General features: G+C 38.6%; 1 protein-coding gene and 1 non-coding gene across 6 annotated transcripts in view; both read left to right on the top strand.

Annotated features, from left to right (window-relative positions):
* Oxr1 (oxidation resistance 1) overlaps positions 1-24,536 on the top strand; it is a 409,810-nt gene that overhangs the window by 360,349 nt on the left and 24,925 nt on the right. For all 5 annotated transcript variants that reach the window (XM_052160406.1, XM_052160408.1, XM_052160410.1 and 2 more), the window contains 5 exons: positions 5,464-5,616; positions 10,283-10,467; positions 13,386-14,146; positions 17,006-17,174; positions 19,607-19,769. In XM_052160406.1, the coding sequence (XP_052016366.1) occupies positions 5,464-5,616; positions 10,283-10,467; positions 13,386-14,146; positions 17,006-17,174; positions 19,607-19,769 (1,431 nt within the window). The remainder of the gene's footprint in view (positions 1-5,463; positions 5,617-10,282; positions 10,468-13,385; positions 14,147-17,005; positions 17,175-19,606; positions 19,770-24,536) is intronic.
* Positions 18,956-19,086, top strand: LOC127668317 (small nucleolar RNA SNORA57). Its single transcript, XR_007974085.1, has one exon. It is a non-coding gene; the product is annotated as a small nucleolar RNA SNORA57 (small nucleolar RNA).

Consider the following 24,536-nt stretch of genomic DNA (forward strand, 5'->3'; position numbering starts at 1 on the left):
TCTTACACAGCTCAGAGCCAGCAGCAATGACTATTCTCCCCCGTCAGTCACCAGTCTAGTCTTCTCTTGTTTATATGGCTACAGTCGGAGAGAGAGAATCCTTTATGTGAGGGTCCTTTCTTGGTGACGCTAGTTTAGTCAGGTTAACTGTCAGCAGTGACCAGGGCAGAGTCCTGCGCTTCACATTCTGTAAGAACCAAAATCTGCTTTTGTGTGCCTTTGACTTCTCTTGTGCACTGTAAGTCTAATATGAAATACATATTTCAGATGTAATATGAAAGGCTAAAACTATATGGTGGTGAAACCCAGAGGGAGACTGTTTAGGTAATAATGTGGGGAGATGGTATAATAAGGTTGAAGTGTATTCAGTTGTTGTCTTCTTAACCTAAAATAGTCAGTATAGAAGATAGTAGTAGAGCATTGGATAGCAATAGAAATAGAAGCGCAGCATACTAAGGAAAAATAAAAGTGTTAAGAGATCTTAGAAAAGACCTGGACCTGGAAAAGAGGAAACTGGAAAGGCTGCAGCAGAGTTCCAGCATATTCCATGTCTTCTTACAAGTGATTGGATTGTGCTGCTGGTTTTGTTGTGGCCCCATGCTTAATACCACTTACCCCTCTTTTCATTCAGGAATCCCAGAGCTTTATTTAATTTGCAGAGCTGATAACATCTCCTTTAGAAGACACCATGACCATGACTAGAAGAAGAAACACCATGACCACTGCAGTTCTTATTAAAGAACACATTTAACTGGGGCTTGATAGTTTCAGAGGTGTAGTCCGTTATCATGATGGTGGGAAGCATGGCAGCAGGTGTGGTAGGCGTAGTGCTGGAGAGGTAGTTGACAGCTGTTGACAGCTACATCCCTGTCCACAGGCAGAGAGGAAGACACTAGACTTGACCAGGGCTTTTAAAACCTCACGGACCCGCTCCCAGTGATACACTTCCTCCTACAAGGCCATACCTGCTAATCCTTTCAAACAGTGCTACTCCCTGGTGACTGAGCATTTCAATATCTGAGCCCATGGGGGACATTCTTATGTAAACCACCGCGGCACCTCATGTGTTGCCTCAAGTACCTGTTGTATGGACTAACAAAAACCAATACTGTGCAGCTGTAGGTTATGCAAGATTAAAATATGTGTCATAGAAACTAGAAAGTTTGTAGAGGTAAAAAGATGTGTGGATGTGAAGTACAAAACTTGACTCAATCAAGTAAAACTGACAGTATAGTTGGCTGGTGATCAGAAGGATGGATAAAACTGCAGGGAAAAAAGGAAGTGTTGCTTTTTTTCTTTCTGAACTCAATAGCTATGGCTGTTGGGAATTTGTTTGTTTGTTTTATTTTTGATAATTTATTTAAATGTATGCATATCTACACATGCATGCAGGTGCCTGTTGAGGCCAGTAGAGAGCTCCTGCTCTCCTGGAGATGGTGACAGGCTGTTGAGAGCCTCCTGATTTCAGTGCTGACACTGACCTGTGGTCCTTTGGAAAAGCAAGCTGCCCCTGCAGGCTTTCTTAGTGTGCTTTCTAAATTATTTAAAATTTCCCTGTTGCCATTATTAGTTTTCTGCTATTCTCTAATAAAAGATCACAAGTTGAGTGTTTGTAACAACAGAAAATTATTGTCGTCTAGTTCTGGAAGCAAGAAGCCTCAATTCTAGTCATTTGCAGGGCCATTATCTCCTCTAAAAACACAGGAGGCCAGTCTTCTGCTTATCTAGCAAGCAGGGAACACTAGTGTCTGCTAGTGTTTAGAACTCCTTGGCTTGAAAATGTGTTGCTCCAATTTTTGCCTGTGTTGTCACATGACCTGCTTCTCCCTATCATCAAGGGTAAGGGCTCCACTGCTTCTATATGCCCGTTGAAAAGCTAAGTAAACCAAAGAAGACCAATTTTGGGGGGGTTCTGGGCCTTAAATTTTCAGTGTATCATTTGGGAAACACAGTCAATACCTAACATTATAAAATTTCAAGAGAATTACAATTTATTATCTTAATTTTAATAATTACATATTTTAGTCACCTTTACTTTTAAAAAAACAAAGACTTTAGCATAGGTTTTTGTTTGGAGCAGTAGTAGTAGTGTTTAAAAACATCTAGGAAATATCCTTACTTATACACAGAAGACATGCAGATATGCAGAAGACATGCAGATATGCAGAAGGAAGATTAACTTCTCATGCAAGCCTGTGGACATGCTTGTTAATGTTCTCAATACAACAGAGCGTGCCCTCTTGCTGTCATTGTCATTTGGCACCTTGAAGTTGCGTGCTTGATTGTATGTTGGTTGCTGTAGTGGCGGACAGTCACAGAGTTAAAATATTGGATCCACCAGAGCAGTTTAAAAGCTGAATGTTGCATATGCTTGAAGAGTAATTAATCCCTATTTTAAAAAATGTATTATACGTAAAGTACATTTATCTGTATTGCCTGATTAGATTGGGTGCATTCTGTGTGGTTTGACCGTAGACTAGGGAGTATTAACTAATATAAATTAGAATGTTAATCTCAAGGCATTTAAGCATAAATCTGACTCTCATACACACTTTGTTAAGTCTAAGCCAGTTATTTTAATAAATGCTTATAGGACAAAAATGCATAAATAAGTTAGATGTGATGTTTTCAACTTTAACTATTTTTATAATATATTTAATTTTGTTTTATATTTATTTACTTTTTCTTTAATGTGTCTTAGTATTTATATGTAAGTATGTGTGTATGTGCTCTGTGTGTATGCCTGTGCATGCAGTGGCTAGATGAGGGTATCAGATTCCCTGAAACCACAGTTAGCAGCACGTGTAAGCTGCAGTGGAGGTAGAGGAAGTCAATCATGGGCTCCTCCCTCACACTCGGAACCGCTGGCCCATCTTCCTAGCCAATAGTGCATAGTTTTTAAGAGATTATGCTGCAATCAGACCTTGGTCTTATAGTCTCTATTTAAAATCTCATGGTTAATATCCAGTGAAATAGAACTGTAAATTTTCATGTTTACACAGCCATACTTGGATAAGTTACTGAGTGACAGTTTTCTTCTGCAATAGGTTTGGGAGCCTTGTTCTGTAATTAGAATTTGAAAAGCAAGGCCTCAACCTTAGACAGCACTGCAGGCAGGGAAGGAATGCTGGAGGTGGGAGAAGCAGTCTCCCCAGGAAGTGCACACCAACTGGTCATCTGATACCCAGGGGTTGTCCCCGAAAATACACATGTGATGTTACACGGACTGAGGGGCTGTACTCGTGTCTAGGGATATGTATGTATACACACATATACAAGTATATGTAACAACGATGAAAAAGAGGCCATGAATTTGATTTTTATTCATTTATTTTAAGTATATGAGTGCTTTATCTGCATGTATATCTGCATGCTATAAGATCTCAGTATAGATATTTGTGAGCCACCATGTGAGTGCTGGGGATTGAACTTAGGTCCTCTGGAAGAGCAGACTGTGCTCTTGACTACTGAGCCACTTCTCCAACACCCATGAATTTGAAAGAGAAGAGGGCATAGGAGAAGCTGGAGAGAAGAAAGGGAGGGGGAAAGTCCTGTAATTATAATCTCAGGAAAATTATTTTAAAAATCCAGTATTTTAAAACTGAGGATAAAAGTTCAGTCGGATCTAAAGCCACACGAATGCCTTGAAATCGTACCCCACTTTTCTTCACCTAAAAAAATCCGTTCTGCATCTTGTTTCTAAACTTCCTCAACTTCTTGGTTCTAGGAAGTAAAATAAAAATAAATTAATGTGTGAGTAAATATAACTTGCAGAAAGAGATAAATGATTGCATTGAATATTTTAAAATTTATATAGCGCGCATATATGTATATATTGGGAGAGAAACCCTTCTTGTGTTTCACCTCTGTGTTACTGGGCTGTGAGGGAAGTTCTCACCCCATAAGAACGCACACAGTACAGCCTAGGCACACAGCAAACGGAAGTGGCAAGGTTGCACTCTCTCCTGCCTTCGGCTGTTCACAGTTGAATGTGGGGGACATACTAATGCTAGCTAGCTAGCTGGATTTCTAGTCAAGGACTTTTCTGTTCCTTGTAGCTAAAACAAAATTACAGAGAACGATCAGGAAGCTCTCTAATGAGGTTCAAAACCATTGCATCAAGAGATAGACTCTCAGTTCAAACAAGCTCTCCATAGAGATAATGACATTTTGAATGATTTCCATTTATGGAATTTATATTGAGGTCTGATCACAATCCCCTGAACCACTTTGAATCTTTTAGAAAGAAAACATCTTTTTGTGCTACATCCTAAGCATTTGCCAAGCTAACTTTTGTATCTTTGTAATAAGATTACATTGAGATATTTAAGTAGATACCGAACTGTGAAACTTGAGACTATAAGGGAGACTCATATCATGTTGCTCACTGAGATCACCTTCATTTAAGGAGAACATTTGACAGTATCCTTTGAAATAGTTGTTCTGTGAATAACATGGATTCATAGTAGCTAGTGATACTCATATTAGACAATGAATGCGTAATTCAGGAGTAACTGAACTTTTATAAATATAATTTGTTCCTAGCTTTTTGCCATCTTGGACTTCCCGATGGTCCTGGATCATACTTTTTGGGGTGGAACATTTTATCCATCATCTGGTGGAAGTTCTGAAGGGGAAGTGCGTCTTCCTGATTACTGCATTCCCTGGCTCTGGGTCAGCATCCCAGACTTACAGCTCAGCTTCCTCTTACTTGTTTGGCCAGGTGTGGAATTTGGCTAAACTCTGGGTCTGATTGGCTAAACTCTGGGTCTGATTGTGAGGTGCTTCCTCAGAGAATATGGTGAAAATGCAATGATTCATTGCAGCACATCAGCCTCAGGTCTCCACAAATACAAGTAGCACATGTACACACATGTGTGCCCATATACCTAAAACTTGGATGTGTACCCCCCCCCCACACACACACAGAGTTGAAAAATAAATAAGTTGAAAACTCCCATGATGAGTTTATCTTCTTGCTTCTATATACTGGATATCACTGGCCAGTTCTTCCCTTTCTGCTCTGGCATGTCATGGATGCCACCTTAGTGCTATCAAAACCAGTGGCTTAACTCACAAGCAGCACAGAATGTGTGCTGAGTTTGGGAGGGATACAAGCTATTTAGATTTTAATGCTTTCTAGGTGTGTGTGTGTGTGTGTGTGTGTGTTGACGCACACACACGCGCACATGTGCACATATCTGCATGTAGATGTATAGAGAGATATAATTCATATGCAACCTTTTATTATAAGCATTCAAAACTGAAGTTTTTGCTGTATTTAAGTTCTTCATTAAAAATGAAAATACTGTTATTGTTATAATTTGTGAGACTTTGGGGTATTTATCGTAATGGGGTGAGAGGGAGAGTAGGATTTCTCCAAGGCTATTTGTTTGCCATTAAGAGTGTATGTACCTAGTTTCCTGAGGCATGCTTTTTGTGTTTTGTTTTGCTTTGCTTCAGACTCCCGATGTAGTCCACCCAAAAGAAGCACCTCCTTCATCTACTGTGAGTGGCATTCGGCCTGCAAGAGTTGTATCTTCAACTTCTGAAGAAGAAGAAGCATTTACTGAGAAATTTCTTAAAATTAATTGCAAATACATCACCAATGGCAAGGTAATGAATAACAGCTTAGAGTGGACTTTTGTCATGCTTCAGTTTTTACTGAACTAGGAAAACTTGGCATGCGCACCGTATATCAATAATGCCAGCCACTCCTGATTATTTTACCATGGTTTTGGTAACTGGATGTTTGAGTTAGAATGGACCTTGCCCATGACATAGAGTCTGATGATCTATGGCAGTTATTAAAGGTAATGGGATATAAATAAACCTTAAAGCACATGTAATGATTTTTGCTAGGATATTAAACAAATCTTTAAACCAGCAGTATTGATTATAGCAGGAGTGCTAGCTTTGGAAAACCTGATATAACATACAAATTGAGAGATTACTTATCTTAAGTGAATCTATATTATATGGTAGAAAGTATTTGAGGTGTGCTAATTATTTGAACTGCTTTAATATATTTAACCAGCTGTGGGTATCTTTCTGTTAACTAATTTCTGATGAGATCCCATGTGGTCAGACAATATCCTTACTTCCATTTGAAGGCTTACTTTAATATAGTGTGACTTATTTTCTGACCTAGAATCTCTTGGTAAACCTTCCATGTATGCTTAAAAAACATATTTTGCTTCTGCTGAGTGGAATATTTTGCAGTATCAATGAAATCAAATTGCACAATAATGGTCTTTTTCTGTATCTCTACTGATTTCTTTCTTTCTTTCTTTTGTAAATTATTAACAGGTGAGTGGAACTATCTCATTGCAAAGGGTAGTTTTCTGTTTCAGTTCTTTAAGTTTATAATTCTTGGATTTTCAGAGTACTATTATATGTGAAAATATTAGCATTCTTATATTATCTGGACGAATTGACTGATTATGAAAAACTCACATTAATCTTGGGAATCCTTGTCCTAAATTCCACTCTGGTGGATAGTGGTAGATAATGCTACAGTCATTTCCGATACTTTTAAGAAATGTTAACATGCTTCATCATGCTGTCATCATAAAGTGTATTTCTTATGGACAGTGTATAATTTTAGACTTTTAGTCAAATGAGCTTGAAATGGTAAATTCTTGGGATTTTCAAAACTTTAACCTTGGGAAAAGGAATTTAAAGGATTCCCCTCTGCATCCTTTTAGCTCCAAGGCTGGATTCCTAGAAAGTTAAAGCAGACTGATTAATCTAGTGGGTAAGGTATCTCCTAGTTTAGCCCAGAAATTAGAAGCAACTTTGAGGCCTTTTGTAGTATTAATGTCTATGCAGGACGGGAAGCACTGGACCTTTTGCTCATTTGTAGCTTGTTACCGACCGCGTGGGGGTCTGCCGCAGGGGTAACCAGGGTTCCTTGGTCCAGGAAGACACAGGTCCAGCGGAAACATGACAAACCGACATGACCACAGAGGTGGTTTAAAATCTGAGTGTATTTCTCGGGTATCTCTCAAAGTCCAGTCCAGTCAACATCTCGAATTAAGTATCATATACATCTGTAAAAGGCCAGTTAGTTAGGCTTTCTCGGGCAATACAGGGTGTTTACCCCAAGTCCAGGGTCCATGTGGCTAAACTGCTTCTTCATCTTGGTCTCGATGTTACACCGGCTGGGGAGCTGAAGAAGGGTGGTTCTTAAGCCAGGTGCTTAGCCTCCTGGTGAAAATGGCGACATTGTAGAACTTGAGAAGCTGTCTTGCTTGCCCTGTCTTTTAAGAGTCCATCGTGGGCCCTGGGCGATCAGCTAGCAGTCTCTAGCCTCTAGCCTGGTAAAGCTAACTGGCTGCAGCTTGATGAATTAACTAATTCATTTCTCCTCTGAGTGTCTCTCTCTTAGGTAGAGAGAATCTATTGCCTCTCTGTAAATCAAAAGTATCTGTCTCTCTGTCTGCCTCTCTGACATTCTCTCTCTCTCTCTCTCTCTCTCTCTCTCTCTCTCTCTCTCTCTATCTCTCTATCTCTATCTCTCTCCTCTTTCTCTCTCCCTGTGACTCTGTCTCTGTGACTCAATTTAGTCTCTCTGAGTTAGTAAGTATAAACTGTATCCTGAATCCCTAAATCACACCTGGTTAAGCTAAGAAAAGTTGTTTTCCTTAAGGGCTCCCTGCGTGAGGCCTGTAACACTAAAGGGCAGTTCCTCATAAAGCTTCCTTTGCTATTCAGGTGGGCCTGAGGTAGCCTGTCTGCAAGCAAAATGAAGAGTCAACAGGTGGAACTAGATTAACTTGTGGGGGGAGGTAGCTAGGGACCAACTCAAATGTAAATTCTACCTTGCCCAAATACTCATCTTTCTGGCGGGACATAGTAAGATTTTTTCAGATGTAAATATCTTTGGTCTGGGCTATTGTTTGGAAACTATCTGCCCTGAAAGGTAGTAGCTAGAACCTGTGACTGGAATTTCTGGAATGCCTTCTTTACCAGAATAACATAAATGGTTGAAGCAAAGCAGAATTTTTTGTTATAAGATAGATTCTAACATATCTATATTTGCTTGGTTAGGCCATGTTTTAGCTATAAGCAAATAGGAGAGTTTAAGAAATTGCCAAGTGAGATTTATCTGCTTCTAAATATACGGGGAGGTCCATTATTCCCAGGAGATATTTTTTCCGCCTCTGTCTGTAAAATATCATATCTACAGACTTCACTGGGCTACCATGGCAGTAGCTACTTAGAATTGTCTTCTGAAAGTACTTTAAAATGTCACATGTAGCATGCTGATGTTGTATGCCAAATCTGCTCCAGGCTGGGACTGTAGCTCAGTGGTAGCTACCTCACTGTGACGTAGCTCTGATTGCATGATGCTCCAGGATTCTTCCTCAGTATTTCCAAAATAAACACAAAACCTGGAAAGAAAATAATCAGTTAAAATTCATATACAAGTAAAACTTAACAAAATCTCTTTTGGAATATGTGGAGTATATTGCTTAATTTTAGCCAATCGCTTGCTTTCCGATTTCAAAGTCTTTACAAAAATTGAAGCAACAAAAGAAACAAAAGGTTAGAATCCTTTTAAGATTTTGTTAAGTGCCCGCACTGTGGCCTTGTTTGTGCACTGTTGGGTTATCCCCGGCAATGTAAGTGTCCTGCGTGACACTTTACTGGCTCTCATTGCTTTGTGTTGGCATGTGCTTCAGCAGAATAAATCGCTGCAAATGAGTCTCATGAAAGCGCTGCTCAAAGGCTAAATAAACTGAAGTTTATATAAAGTTATATAAAGTTACTACTTCTTACGGAGATTCGTTGTCTGGAGTGGCAGCTCGGGGCCTTTGAGATGGCCCTGTGGGTAAGACCCTTGGCAAGCTGTCCTCCGACCACCTTGCACATGTTCTGACACATAACGTGCACATAAGCATTCATCCACATGCAGTAAATAGCATCTTTTAAAGAAGTGCTAGTTGAAATGTTTTAGATCACTTACCCACCAAACGCACCCATATGTACTTATTTTACTATGACATAGGTTTACTGTAAGTCTTTTATGCCTGTAATACACGATACAGTTGTATCTTCTCAGTTATTCTGGAGATTTCATCAGGAGAGTCTTTCAGGCTTTCTTTGCTCAGTCCCATAAAGGTGGTATCTGGCGTAACTTACACCACACTTTGTTCAAGTTGACTGTGCCTGTGTTTGGACTTGAAAGAATAAAGTAATACCAAGTCAAGCAGTCTGTCTGTCACTTGCTTTCCCTGACACTTCAGGATAAAGCAAGATGACTTTAAGTAAGCATTGGATTTTCAGAAAATTGTCAGGCTTTTTACTTTTATGAATACAAAATATCTTGGACCAAAAGTTTAAAACTGAGAGTAAGGGATACTTGCCACTTGATTTGGAGTATTCATACCTTGTGACATGTATAGTAATAGGGTGAAGAAACAGACTGCCAGGACTGCTTGTTTTCTTTTGAACAAATTGCCCACTTATCTCAGTCTTTGTTTTCATGTCTGTAGAATAGGATATTTCAGGACATTTCAGAAATAGTACCTATTTCAGAGGTAGGATTATGAGAGTCAAGTTAACAGTATACATACAGAGTTTGATATACATGAAGGAGTAAATATTAATTCCTACCAATGCTGTCAATGTCTCTAAACCTTCACTGATAAGCGTAGACTCTTAGGATTTATATCACTGCTTATATAAACTCATTTACAATTCATAGTCTTTAATGGTAAATGAAAAAACAGTTATAGCTTACTGTGAATTTTATCTAATCTACCAGCTTTACAGATGAAGAAATATGCCCCCAAACTTTGCATTTTGAAAGTCCTAAAACTGATAAATAGCAAATTCAAGCAAAACTAATTACTTTTTCAAACAGTATTTCTATGAAATTATTCCGTTACCACCAGTAATGAGGTATTAAGGCACGTGTAGCTACAGTTAGTACTTGTATTGGGAGAACACAGGAGGTGGGTGGGGGCAGATTCCTGTAAAACTTGGTCTTGTGCAGTGTGTTTTCTTCATAATCAGATCATTATTTTACTTTGTCAAACTTCATTCCTCACATGACTGTTTAGCAGAACATGATATTGTTTGAATTCTGTCTCTGCTGAGGAATAAAATAGAGTTTAGTAGAAAAGCATGCTTTCATGAAAGCACCTCAGTGCCTGACTATAGAATGTAGAGAGCAGATGGCCAGAAGTCCAAAAAAGAGCTTAATAGAGGCAGCTAGAATCTTTTATGAAATTAGGAAATTGGAGATTGAATGCTACTTTCTTTTTCCTCCTAGGGCACAGTCAGTGGCGTCCTGCTAGTCACACCAAATAACATAATGTTTGATCCACACAAGACAGACCCCTTGGTTCAAGAGAACGGTTGTGAGGAATACGGCATCATGTGTCCGATGGAAGAGGTGATGTCCGCTGCCATGTACAAAGAGATTTTGGATAGCAAAATAAAGGAGTCACTGCCCGTGTGAGTGCGTCAGTGCGCTGGTGTTGCGGCCTCTCTCTTCTTTTTTCTTTCTTTCTTTCTTTTTTTTTTTGTTTGTTTGGTTGGTTGGTTGGGGTTTTTTTTTTAATGTATATTTTTATGTAGTTCAACCTTCTCTAATACTCTTATTTCCTTAGTTTTATTATAGCTGCTTTTTATTTTGTCCGTAGTAAAACAAGAACCTAAGTACTATTGAATAGTTGATTTTTAGTGAGCCTGGTATATAATAGGTAATTTCATTAGACTTATATTTATTTGATTAAAGAACCAGATATTTGACAAGTAGCCTCTAGTACTTATGTAATCCAGTGCCTATCAACCCTTTGTTATTTAGACACAAAATCAAAAATTTAACTTACTCTGTATTAACAAGTGTAACTGTCGAGTTCCATGAACATACCTAGAGCGCGTGGAGTTCTGAGTGTGGCCTGGATAAAGGCCTGGCGTCGCTGTGATGGTAAGAACAACGTTGCATTTACATTTACAGTTGTGCTTCTGGATGCAGAAAGTGTCAAATGGGAAGAAAAGCCCTCCAGGAGGCACTGGTGAGGGTTTGTAGCGTGCTTCTACAGGAGCCTGTGTGATGGAATAGCACAGATATGAGGCTACAATGTCAGCCAAAGCCCCTTAAAGCAGCACGCATGGCCTAAGTAGGAGGCAGAAATGGCAAAGACTGAGAAATAAAAGGAGCTAAGACATAGAAAGACAGAGGAAGGGAAGACTTGGTGTACAACAGAGACCCCTTTCCACTCCCTGTGTGTTGACACTGGCAACCATTTAAAAATGGCTTCACCTTCTTCACTGATAACAGATAATTTACAGTCTTATGCCAGTTTAGAAATTAGAGCTTGGGGTAAAAAGAGTTAGAGAGAAGGAGCTAGGTATTTTTTTGGTACAGTATGTAAGCTATTAGAGTGCCTGCGATTAGCTAAAACCCCTGCTTGGGAAAGGTTTGTTTAGCCTGTAATGACAGATTCTGTGTTGGCTGGGTAAAATGATCTCTAGAATCACAAATAATTCCCAGAAAATAAGTATGCTAAACTACTAGATATATTTTTAAGTTGTCAACAAAAGCCAATTTCAGGAAAAAAGAAACAAAAAAGAAAACACCAAACCACAATTATTAAGCTTAGATGTAGAGATGAGACACAGGCTAAAAACCCAGCCCTACAGGGATAGAGGGGGGGTCGTGCGTCAGGGAGAGCTTGCCTGACATCCTAGCTCAGTGGTTCAGTTACATACTGTTCTGTATGGTCTGTGTTGCTCTGCAAGGAAGATGGAGCAGCCCTTGCCTTTCAAATGGCCATCTTAGCATTCTACATATTATTTGGGAAGGCAGGGACCTAAGTTCAAATACTTTAAACAATGTCACCAGAAGGAAATATACAAGTCTTGGCTTGTATGTTAATTGAAATCAGAATTTGACTTCAAACAAGATAAATACATAGAATGGCTTTGCAAAGTTATAGTCTGCTTGCAAAGGTGAGGTAAAAGATGTTAATGGTCTTCCCTCCTTTTTAATGCTTGGAGAATTGGTTTCTAAGGTACTATCTAAACTGTGTGGAATAATGCACCATTAATGTTTAGCCTTTCAAAGTATTAAATGTCAGGATAAAAAACTCACTTAAGCTGGGCGGTGGTGGTGCACGCCTGTAATTCCAGCACTCTGGGAGGCAGAGGCAGGCGGATTTCTGAGTTTGAGGCCAGCCTGGTCTACAGAGTGAGCTCCAGGACAGCCAGGGCTATACAGAGAAACCCTGTCTCGAAAAAACCAAATCCCCCCGCCCCCCCAAAAAAAAACAAAAAACAAAAAAAACAAAAAAAAGTCACTTAAATCACAGCTTGGTAGTTTTTATTTTTGTTTGTTTCTGTGTTTTTAGAACCTGCTAACAGCTAATCTCTTGAGTTTGTTAACTATATAGATGAACTCTCCCAAAGCTCAGTTCCTTGATCCTGTGGGTGCAGTTTAAATGAATCACCATTAGATGGCACCATTGCATATTTAGTATCTCAAGTTAGATTGCCTCTTTTAAAAGATGAATCTGGTACAAAAGCAGAGGACTCTTAAACTAAATCTTTAAAATAAATATATACCTTAGGAAAAAATGTATATTTTGTTATAAAGACTTGAAAACCTGCAAGAAAATACATAAGAGACCTAGCATTACTATCCACAGTCGCTTCCTTACTACCGCTCTGACTAGCAGACCATATAAAGCATTGATGCTTTGCCACTGAGATGTCAAGGAATTTTTGATTATCATGAAGCAACTTTAATCGTCATTACAAATTGCTGACTTTTTAAATGATGACTTATTTAAATGATGATCTAGAACATATATCTTGGGAACATTAATATTTACCTAAAGATGGATATGAGACCTCATCAGAAAATGTTTATAATCCAACACCTTAGTTCTTTAACTGGACAGATTCTCTTAGGACTGTTTGGGGTTTATATATTTCCTTTAAGTGTTTTGCTGCAGGTTGATTCTCATTATTCATGTTTTTTGAAATCTCTGAAACAAATTTATATTTGCATATAAATAAGTACTGCATATGTATATGATAAATTGAAATTTTCTATTGTCCTTATCCTACCAATGAAAATTTTATTTCAGTATTATAATTTTATCAGGAATTTAGGGTATCAAACTTTGTTGTAGTTTTCTTACAAGGAACACTTATGTGGATGTTTCCCAGATAGTAAATAGTTGATGAAAAATCTTGATGTAATTACGTGGTATATATGAAATACATGATATTTGTATATTCTGTTGATAGCTAGCCTTTACTGTTTTTGAAAAGCCTCCTCTGTGATACTATTGTATTATTTGCTTGCAAAAGGTACATTGATACAGTTTTTAATGTCTAATATGTTTATATTTTCTTGATAACAGAGAAATAGATCAGTTGTCAGGAAGGGGGTTCTGCCATTCAAAGAAAATGACAGGAGTCACTGCTGAGGAAACAGACTCGAGAGCCCGCGATCAGGGTAACGACAGTGCCAGCACTGCTCCCAGGAGCACTGAGGAGTCTCTCTCTGAAGATGTTTTCACAGAGTCAGAACTCTCTCCTATCCGCGAGGAGCTGCTCTCTTCAGAGCTGAGACAGGAGAAATCATCTGACGCCTCATCAGAATCTGTGCAAACTGTCAGTCAGATCGAAGTAGAGTCCTTGACAGCCACGTCAGAGTCTGCTAATGTTCCTGACCGTGTTAAGTCGAATACTGGACATTCTTCAAATGAAGTTGGGGCTTTATCTCATGAAACTGGTTTAAGTAGTCTGGAAATAGCCACTAAGGAAGGAGATAAAGCAACAGAAAACCGTCTAGAAGTCTCAGGCCCTAAAGAACAAAGCACAGACGTAAAAGGTCAGGATAACCAGGATTCTTTCCACCATGAAAATTCAGTGCAGCAAGAGGCAGGTGAAGACAATGTATCTTCTGGAGAAACAGTAGAACTGAAAGAAAAGCCAGCTGTTCTTAAGGATCAACAAGGGAAGGAGCTAAAACGGGACTCAGAGATAGAAGCCGAGGAGCTACGCAAGCTCTGGAAAACTCACTCTATGCAGCAAGCCAAGCAGCAAAGGGACACAATTCAGCAGGTGTCCCAGAGAGAAGGTAAACACGGCGGTGCACCTGCAGAGGCACATGGAGAGGGTAAGTGCTGGGGAGGCTGGAAGGCTGGCTAGTCTGTGTACTGCACGTGGCTTTCTGCTTTCCCTCTGAGCAGACTGTTGAGTTAGGTCAGTGTGAATGAGAATCAAACCGCCCTGGACTGACATCACTCCTGCAGGAGCCTGTCTGCAATGCCTGGCCTCTGAACGGCATTTCTGCCATGTTTAAGCTCTCCTAACTCGCAGCACTTCCTGTCCATAAAGTCATCTTACGAACGTGTACCCACACTGTATAGTATAGTGATTGTTCCATTATATCATCACATATATCATGTCCGAATTTTAATTTATAATCGCCAAAGTTTTAAATCCATAATTTTTTTTATAGAAAAAAACTGTTGACATTAGAAGTCTACTTCTACAATTCTTTTACATACATAAAATGCTCATCTGATTAGATGGCTTCTTTTAAAAACAAATGCTCAGGATAAAAGTTATCACTTCTTGTCTTAGTTCAGTTTTTTTTTTTAATATGAGCATTACCATAATATAGTGTACTTTTGCTTAATACATTATGAATTAAGTAGCTATAGCTCAACTAATTTAGTAAGCATTTTCCCAATTTTATTGACATATTGCCCATATTTAATTTTTATGAGCTTTTTTTTAAATTTTCAGGTATTTATTTTACTAAAATAATAATCTATTTTTAAACTTTTTCAGTTTCAAAAAAGCTAAAGAACATATACAAAGATCTTTATGCCAGTGTTACTAATATCAAAACGAGTAAATGCCTTAACAATATGAATTGTTAAAAACAACATAAATTTTTAGATAAATTAAAGATAATAAAACCACATTTTGAAAAAGCTATAATAAGCATACACTACACAGATGTTAAGTGAAAAGAATCAGGAAATAACACCACATATTGTACACTCCTGATTTTACATTAAAATCTGAATGTACAGATAGATGCATTATGAGTAAAAACCAAACATTCCTTCCTTCCAAAGATCTGTAGTAACCTTAATACTAGTTGATCATCCTTGGTTATCAACTCCAGGTAATTCTGTAAACTGTACTGTAACTTCCTGTACTTGACAGTCCTTCCTAATAAATGTTCATTGTGTTCTGAATAAACACACACACACACAACATACACACACACACACACATACACAGAACATAGAAACAGTTCACCTTTTACGGAAATTGCTGTCAGTAAACACATTCTTTAGTTACTAATGAATATAATCTTAGATTTTCAAACTGTCTTAGTTGGGTAAGAAAATTCAGTATTTTAAAAACTGATCGTTGAATGGGAACTGAAAAGCCAGTGTTTGGAAGACAGAAGGACCAAGGCCTGTCTGGCTGGGTCGCTAGAGAACATGTCTCAAGACAACAATAGTATTTCTTAGGCCTTTTTTTATTAGATATTTTCTTTATTTACATTTCAATGTTATCCCCTTTCTTCATTTCCCTTCCGAAAACCCCCTTTCCCATCCCTCCAACCCCTGCTCACCAACCCACCCACTCCTGCCTCCCTGCCCTGGCATTCCCCTACACTCCTGCATCAAGCCTTCACAGGGCCAAGGGCCTCTCCTCTCATTGATGTCCAACAAGGCCATCCTCTGCTACATATGCAGCTGGAGCCATGGGTCCCTCCATGTCTGCTCTTTGGTTGATGGTTTAGTTCCTAGGAGTTCTGGGGTACTGGTTGGTTCATATTGTTGTTCTTCCTATGGGGCTGCAGACCCCTTCGGCTCCTTGGAGCCAGAGTTCTGTGGACGGCGAGGAGATGAAGTTGACCCACAGCAGCTGTGGAAGGACCTGGTGATTCCTCTTTTGGTTTATGATCCTCAACCCTCTTCCAAAAAAAAAAAAAAAAAAAAAAAAAAAAAAAACCCTGAAAAGAGGGACTCAAGTAGATACTTGTACAAAATTTGTTTATAGTAGAATGATTTACAGTGCCATGCATATGACTGGATTTTCTTTGCATCATCCTGCTGGCAAATAAAATATGACACATCATATGCATGGAAATGTTAATTCTTCAAGTTTAAAGAGATAGGTTTGTGTTACATACATATATGTATATGAAAATGACAATTAGTGAAGAAAGAACCATGCGTTTGAGAGAGGAAGAAGGGCTATATGGGACGCCTTAGAGGAAGGAGGTGACTAGGGAAGTGATGTCACTGGATTATAATCTCAATAAATACGTTTTTAAAAAGAGGAAAGTCTAAGGCAGGTAAGTTGTGACAGCACGCAACTGAGTGAAATATGAACCCCAGAAATGTGTGTGCTCCGCTTCTCCATGGTGCTGGAGTCAAGGAAGACACAGAGCACACACTGGTGATGACGCGTGGGGGTGGGGTGGGAAGCGAGGAGCCTGACGCTTAGTCAAGTGCTGCTTTGCTGTGAGAAGAATGTGAGAGTTCTCAGGATGTTGATTTCTTACACCTCTGTTTATATGTATGTAAAAACTAGAGATTTCATTAATTTTTTTTACTTTATATTAAAACAACCATTTAGAAATTATGTATACTTTCTTAGATGTGATTTTTGTAGAGGAATGGAGAATCTGCAGAACATTTTTACGTGTGTATGCAGTTCAGCATAGCTGTTATTAGCAGGAGTCTCTGCTGAGCTTTGCATGTTCTCTTAATGGCCCTCGACAAAACGGAATTCACCAATTGGCTCTTCCATTGTATCTTGCTGTTTCAGTAACTATATATTCCATGCCAAGAAAGGTTCAAGGGAGTTAAATGAATGTGCACAAGTACCAGTAAAATGCATTATTCTACAATGAGAAGCTAAAATGTAAAATTGATTCATCTAAGCTACTTGAGTATACTCTGAGAGAACTGAATGGATCCTGTTGACACATCACTTCTAGGCTCCTCGCTGTTAAGGGAAAAGAGAAGGCATCGACTACATAAATTCCTGTGTCTCAGAGTCGGAAAGCCAATGAGGAAGACATTTGTATCTCAAGCAAGTGCTACAATGCAACAGTATGCGCAAAGAGATAAAAAACATGAATATTGGTTTGCAGTGCCACAAGAAAGGTAAAATAGAAGCTTCAAAGCATCTGTTCTTGCTCACAAGAGTTTTTATCTACCATAACACTAGAAACAAAATAACTTAAAGCCTACAGTTCCTAATTAATAGCTAATATCAATCAGGCATGGTGGCATACACCTGTGATCCCAGCACTAGAAAGGCCTGAGTAGGGGCACTGCAGGGTCAGGAGCAGTTTGGCATACTCAGGGAGTTGAAGGTGCCCAGTATCATGTTTAAGCAGGGCTATCTCTAAGTAAATGAACAAAGGCTAGTTTTAAGTCTGTATGAAATCAGCTGCTCTCTGGTACTTTTAATTTATATCTTTAAAATTGGTTATTTACAGCTTAATGCCGAAACATTGGAGCATGAGTGGTGTTTGAGTAGGTCAGGACTTATGTCCTGGGCCATGAAGATTCATGAGCATATGAACGGATACAGTCCTATGAAGGAAAATCATGTGTAGTTCTTTATCTAACAGTTTATCTTCAAATTTGTGTATTCTAGTATGTTTTCTTACAGAATCTTTTAAGATATTTTTATCCTTTATTAATAATTTTGTAGCAAATTGTACATATTTTTCTGGATATACTGAAATTGCATGTTTTTTACTTGCTAGGATGATGGAAGAGAGTATCGGGTTTTTCATAGTGGGACAGTTACCACCTATAGCATGCTTCACTTTTAAAGCCATAGCAGTGCGGCAACCCCTATAGCACAGAGACGCACCTTCTGTGAAAGTGTGCGGTGGATTTCAGGATTGGACCACCATGCCCATTTCATTTTTCTTTAATTGCTGGGAAGCTTTGTTTTCTAAACATCAGTAATGTCTCATTATAATAACTGCACCCAGTTATTTAGATGTGTCTGTGTGTCTTCCAAAAATTGTTCAGTGGTCTTTTATCATAATTTTTAGTGACTATTGGTGACCTATTCCTTGAAAGCTCAGATCTGTGTTCTTCCATGAATTGGAAGCAACTGGATCTACAAAGAGACCTTTTTTGTATAATTGTTCCTAATATTCTCACCAGTCTTGAGCAGCTTGAGAGTGTTTATACTTAAAAATGCCCTCCTAGAAACCCGATGTGTTAGGGTTCTCTCATTTTAATTGTGGAAGAAACACTAGTGGTAGCAGAAGACGGGTTGAGTGGGCTGCACCCTGGCCACACAGTCCCCAGACAGTGCTGGTCAGGAGTGACACGCCAAAGGCAAAGTGTGTCTTAGAAATCCTCGATAGTATGCTCTGAATAGTATTACTTTCAGGGATCTATTGGTAAACGTCTTCTTCCCTCTATACTATGAGATATACCAAACAGTGTACATTTTTGTATCAAATGGGATTTTAGTAATTAAAATAGCTTGATTTGCATAATTCACTACTTGAAAGAACCTAAGCCTGTTGAATAAGCCAGTAATATTAAAATGGCTATAATTTAAAATGTTGCTATTTTGTTAAATCTAACATAAAACTTAGTGTTTCTCATTATTCTTGGTTTTCTCTCTCTTTTTTTTTAAAAGATTTATTTACTTATTTAATGTATGTGAGTGCACTGTTGCTGTCTTCAGACAGAGCAGAAGGGGGCATCAGATCCATTACAGATGGTTGTGAGCCACCATGTGGTTGCTGGGAATTGAACTCAGGACCTCTGGAAGAACAGTCAGCTCTTAACTGCTGAGCCATCTCTCCAGCCCAGTTATTTTTTAATATTTATATGGAATTTTGTTGTTAATGTTGCTCTTAGTTCCAAACTTAAGTGTTCCAAACATAACTAGGAAAAAGTCTGTTAGTTCTCCTTGATTAAAACTAATACTTCCCTGTAATGTACAGAGGTAGAAGAAAGGCTCCGGTCCTCTCAGCATCATGCCTTCGGTGCTTGTGGCCTCCCGTTCATGGGTTTTTTTCTGTTCATTGTCAAAAAATAAAGTCTGTGAACCTAAAAAAAAAATAATAATAGTACTATTCTACCTTACTACCCGTTAGAAATTTCATTGCGAATATGAATAAAATGTACCTTGGTTTTTATCTTATATTAATATTACTAGAATTTTGAAATTTATCATAGAAAACTTAACAGAACTGTTGTTAGTGATTATCTAAAGGGAAAAGTTACTCCCCTTTTAATATGTCGGGGTCACACTGTGGACTGCTGCTATCAATCCGAATGCTGCAGCGGCTGTCTTTCCCACTGCTGGTATCTTCTGTGGAGGAGAGTACCACACTGCAGTCGCCATGGGGAAGGCCTTCAGAGGCACAGCTTTTATAGGACCTGACAGATCCTAGCCAAGTTAGGTTTTAAGGATAATATCTTCCCTTAATAGACTTTACGATTTTATATAGTGTGTGGTGTATTTTGAAAGTCTTCAGCTTCTATTAAGATATTTCACAAATAAAGTTTTTACCTTGAGCTAATAGCCTGCTAATAGTTTTTTGCTCTGACAGGACAGACCACTTGTACGCCTTCTTCATTCAGTGGAGTCCAGAAATCTATGCAGAAGATACTGGTGAATATACCAGAGAGCCTGGATTTATAGTAGTCAAAAAGCTGGATGAGTCTGAACCAAATGAAGCCCCTGCTGGTGAGGCCGCAGCCAGGGAGTGGGAGGTAAGGAGGGCCAGGCTCCCGTCAGCCCTGCTTGCTTCTGTTTACTTTGTGTGAGTGTGTAACCTACGGTATGCCGTAGACTTAAGAACCATTGCACAAAACAGATTTTTGAAGACCTAGTTTGTAGTCTAGGCCCAAATGTATTTATTGAGTGAGTCTGACTAGTAACGTTAATGCTCTTTGTCACTGTTTTTATATTAAAATAATAATATAATAATAAATCACTAATAATAAAGTCACTAATAATAAAGTAATTTTTACATATACTAGCATAAAGGAAGATAACCTGACAAAGATAGAAGTAACATTGCTATCATATTGTCATAAAAAGTCCCTATTTGAGTTAACTGTAGTTTTTCTCTTGAATAAAAAAAACATTCATTTAGTACAACTAGATGTTACTCCTCAGTTTCATACCTAACAAGCGTTTTCTTGATTTGAATATGATGATATCAAGGTGGTACTAATTTATAAGAATAATTTTTTATGTGCTCAAGTTTAATGAGTTTGTAAACAGTGTCCAAGCTAATATTGATAAGTGTTTTTCAAAGCCTCCATAGATAAAAAAATTTTAGGATTATACCATTTTATATGCTTTGTTCAGGGAGGTTGATGGTGTAACAACATTTTTCTTATTCTGATATTTTTGTCTTAATCTCTTCTTGATGTTATTAGAAAACATAGAGCAGGCTGGGCGGTGGTGGCGCACGCCTGTAATCCCAGCACTCTGGGAGGCAGAGGCAGGCGGATTTCTGAGTTCGAGGCCAGCCTGGTCTACAGAGTGAGTTCCAGGACAAGCCAGGGCTACACAGAGAAACCCTGTCTCGAAAAAAAAAAAAAAAAAAAAACAAATCCAAAAAACCAAAAAACAAAAAAAAAAAAAAAAAAAAAAAAAAAAAAAAAAAAAAAAAAAAAAAAAAGAAAACATAGAGCAGATGCTAAAATGTGATAATAAATGGACTCAAATTTTATTATCCATTTGGTTAGTTTGTGGTTATTTGTGTATATGAGTTTACTGTGCATGTACTTAGCATGTACAATGATTAAAGTATATGTGATATGTTTTCTGTTTAAGTTGTGTTTCTGATTTTCAATGTCTAACATCATTGTGTTTGTTACATATAACATCATCATCAATATAATGAAGGAAAAGAAATAATCTATATTTTACATTCATTTTAATATTTAAATAAAAATTATTAATCTTAATTCCAGCTTCATTTATAATAGCTTTAAATTAGAAATGACCTGAGTCCCTTTCAGGAGAATAGATGGGTAAATTTGTAGATGTTTATAAAATTTTAAGTAATACAACAATAAAAAGAAATTTGTAATGATATAAGCAACCATGCGGATGACCCAAGGGAAGGCCTGATATGAAAGAGTGAAAAAGGAGCTGAAATGCATTGCTTTCCAGGGTTCTTGAGTTCCTGGGAACTGTGGAGTAGCAAAGTGGCAGGAAGGAAATTTATGGGGAGTGCTGGGCACCTGCTGCCCCTCACTGTGGATGGTGCTGGGGTGCTGGGCACCTGCTGCCTCTCACTGTGGATGGTGCTGGGGTGCTGGGTACCTGTTGCCCCTCACTGTGGATCGTGCTGGGGTGCTGGGCACCTGCTGCCCCTTACTGGATGGTGCTGGGGTATTGGGCACCTGCTGCCCCTCACTGTGAGTGGTGATCACATGCTAACTGACTGCACAGAATACTTACTTGGTTTTAGAAGGTAAATTTGTCCAGATTTTGGAAGACCTGTGCAAGTTTTAAGATAGCAACAGTTGAAAGTAGATCACAGGAGGAACTAAGGTGGGAAAGGAGAGCATGTGAATGACAAGAGTTTAGTGGCAGCTAGATTAGGATGAAGTTTCTAAACCGGGCAGTACCATGCTGGGTGGCAGAATTTTCATCACAAAAGAGAATCAAAACCTTTTTCCAGTTATGGTTGGATCAGTTAAGTTTGGCAGTACGAAACCTCTGAAACCTCTGACTTGTTATCTTTTCCTCTTTTCATATGGGTACATACGTTGTGTGCATATTTGCAAATGTGTGAACTGTAGTTTATGTGCGAATGTGTATTCGCAGAAACCAAGGTTGCTAGGCTCTCGCACCATATTCTTTTAGGCAGCCCTTCTCTGTGGAGCCCAGAGCTCCCAGGCACCACTGCCACAGCCAGCTTGCACTCCCCCCGCCCCCATCTCAGTGTCTGAAACTAGCATGAGCAGCCTCTACTTCCACCTGAGCCTTATATGGCTTCTGGGGCTCCAAGCTCCCCAATTTAGGGTCTCTTTTTACCCGACAAACTCTTTAACCTGACTCAAAAGAACAGATTCAGTTTCTGGAGAAAACATTGCAGATTATAATTTATTGATTAAAAATCTTTATACCTCCTCATTTGTCCTAGGAGAATTTACACAAAACAAAACAAAACAAACAAATCAAGTGGTGGCAAAGTGTGGTGTGTAGCAGTGCCGTCCTCCTTGTCTTCTGGAAGCAGCACTCCGGGCTGATGCTCTTGAGTATGGGTAATGCGGGGCAGCAATGGAGTTAAGACTGATTGCTCAGCCACTTAGGTTCCGTTTCAGATGTTTGGACCACTGGTGTGCATGGTTAACCTTTTCAAGTGCAAGTTTTATGAAATCGGAATATGAAGTTAGAATTTAGAACGCATAGTTCGCTACCATCTGGTCTTCTCAGTTTGCGTCTTTCCTACACTGGTCTTTTGTTTTAACATCAGTGATAGAGATTGAGAGAGTAATGCTTTCCCTCTTAGGACAGTTCTGTCAGAAAGTCCTTTGTTACCGTGTTTCATCTATTTGTCTTTATTCCTTCTTCCAGGGAACATCAATACATCATCCAAACATGTCAGATTTTGGCTATCCCACAATCCTGTGGACAGACTGATCTTTTCTCCCAGTTTACTTCCCTTAACTCCATTGTTTACTGTCAGTGATTCTCTCAGACCCTGTGTCACCTCCATCTTTAGTCTAAGATTTATTCAAACCTTATATATCATGTCTCCCAGTTGTCTAAGATGTGCAGTTGGAATAGGAGAAGTTTAAAGACATGCTCAAAAGAGCTTTTATACAACACACAGAAATTAAATCTCTGACTCTAAATAGAAAAGGCAGGGGTTTCAGGGTTAGAAATTTGAGGACAGTTGGAAAGGCATTGTTAGAGATTTATAGGTGAGCTCTACACCAAGAGATATCCCCTCTCCCACAAAAGACGGGGAAAATTTATCCACATTTCAACAGTGGCATCTCCTAATCAGGAATCAGGTTGGCTGCAAGGCTCTTGACAACAGGGCCATCTTTCCAGCTAGAGTTCTGTTTTTGAAATGATTGTTATTAAAAGAAAAGGCTCTGACGTATTCTCTAACTCTATCCTTTGGCAAAGCATTGATACATTGGAGGCTCCATTTAATGACTAGTTTCTTAGACCTGAATCTTTTTTCAGTATTAGATATCACTTAGAACTTCTCAGTCAGTCAAAGCTCGGGTTATCTGTTTAAATAGAAGTGTAATATGTTGCCAGCTTAGAAAATAAACCCCCAAAGGAATATTAACATTTTTATGTCTACTTATGACCTAATTTTTCAAATTACTTACATGATGATTTTGCTTATAACTTCCAGTGTTCTCTGGTTTGATTATATCAATGTAAATATTTAATCTTAGTCTTCTACACCATTACTCTCAGTTCTATCCTGTTGTGTAGATTCAGTTCTGTTTGCACAGCTGTCATTAGTAGAGCTATTGCTATGGTCATTCACTGAATGTTTCCAAAGAAGAACACTGGTTATCACTGCTGAAACTTGCAATGTGCCAAAGGCCCGCAATGGCTTAGTTAACATGCTATCTGATGAACAGCTGGGTAACAAATGACCTAGGTTTATTTTCCCAAATACACTTCATCTTTGTTATTGGAGAACTACCTAATCCCAAATTAAAATTGGGTCAGTATATTAAAAGAATAAGCAAAAATGATCCTAGTCTCTTGTCAGCGTAGTCATTAGATTATTAGCTCATTCAGTTGACAGTATCGACAAGTGAAGGGTGTGTTTCTGTCTAAGTCAGCCCAGGTAGAGCACAGTTCTCAGGTCTGGCTAGTGAGTAGGCAGCAGATGCTGGGCTGGGCTGGGCCTGTGGTGCTTTGTTGGTTTCCATAGCACACTTCATTTTGAAGCACCTATTTTTGTGTTTTAGAAAGGTTTTTAAAATGTTCCCCCAATGTTTTTTTGTTGTTTGTTTTGTTTTGTTTTTGTTTTTTAGCATTGTTAATGGTTGTGCTGTGCAGAGCTTGTGTGAGAAGATGGAGTTTGACCGCAGTGTACGTTATGTTTAGGAATGTGGTTGAGAGGAATGGAGAGTAGCACGGCAGGTGGACAGGGCAGTGGAGAATGCTAATTGCAGAGAGTGCTGCATTCTGTGGGCGCACTGTGCTCTATGTGCTTGAAAAATAGTGTGTGCATGTGTGTGTGTGTGTGTGTATGGTGAAGAAATGTCTGTGGGTACTGTATATAGCAGGTTAACAATAGAATCAGTTTGCCTTAAAATGAAAGAAATATTTGGACAATACCATTACACCATAGATAAACTGAGCTCTAGATAACTTCAGTTTACATCTAAATTAATTATAGATTGCACTTATTTTTTTTGAAAATAAGCTCTTGGTTGTAGTCCTTATACTACTAATTAATGAAGTACAATATATGAAGACATAGTAACTCTAAGTATCATTCAATAAGTAATACACTAGAAAACATTTTTAAA

Source organism: Apodemus sylvaticus, chromosome 17, assembly GCF_947179515.1.
Source record: "Apodemus sylvaticus chromosome 17, mApoSyl1.1, whole genome shotgun sequence".
NCBI classification, from domain to species: domain Eukaryota; kingdom Metazoa; phylum Chordata; class Mammalia; order Rodentia; family Muridae; genus Apodemus; species Apodemus sylvaticus.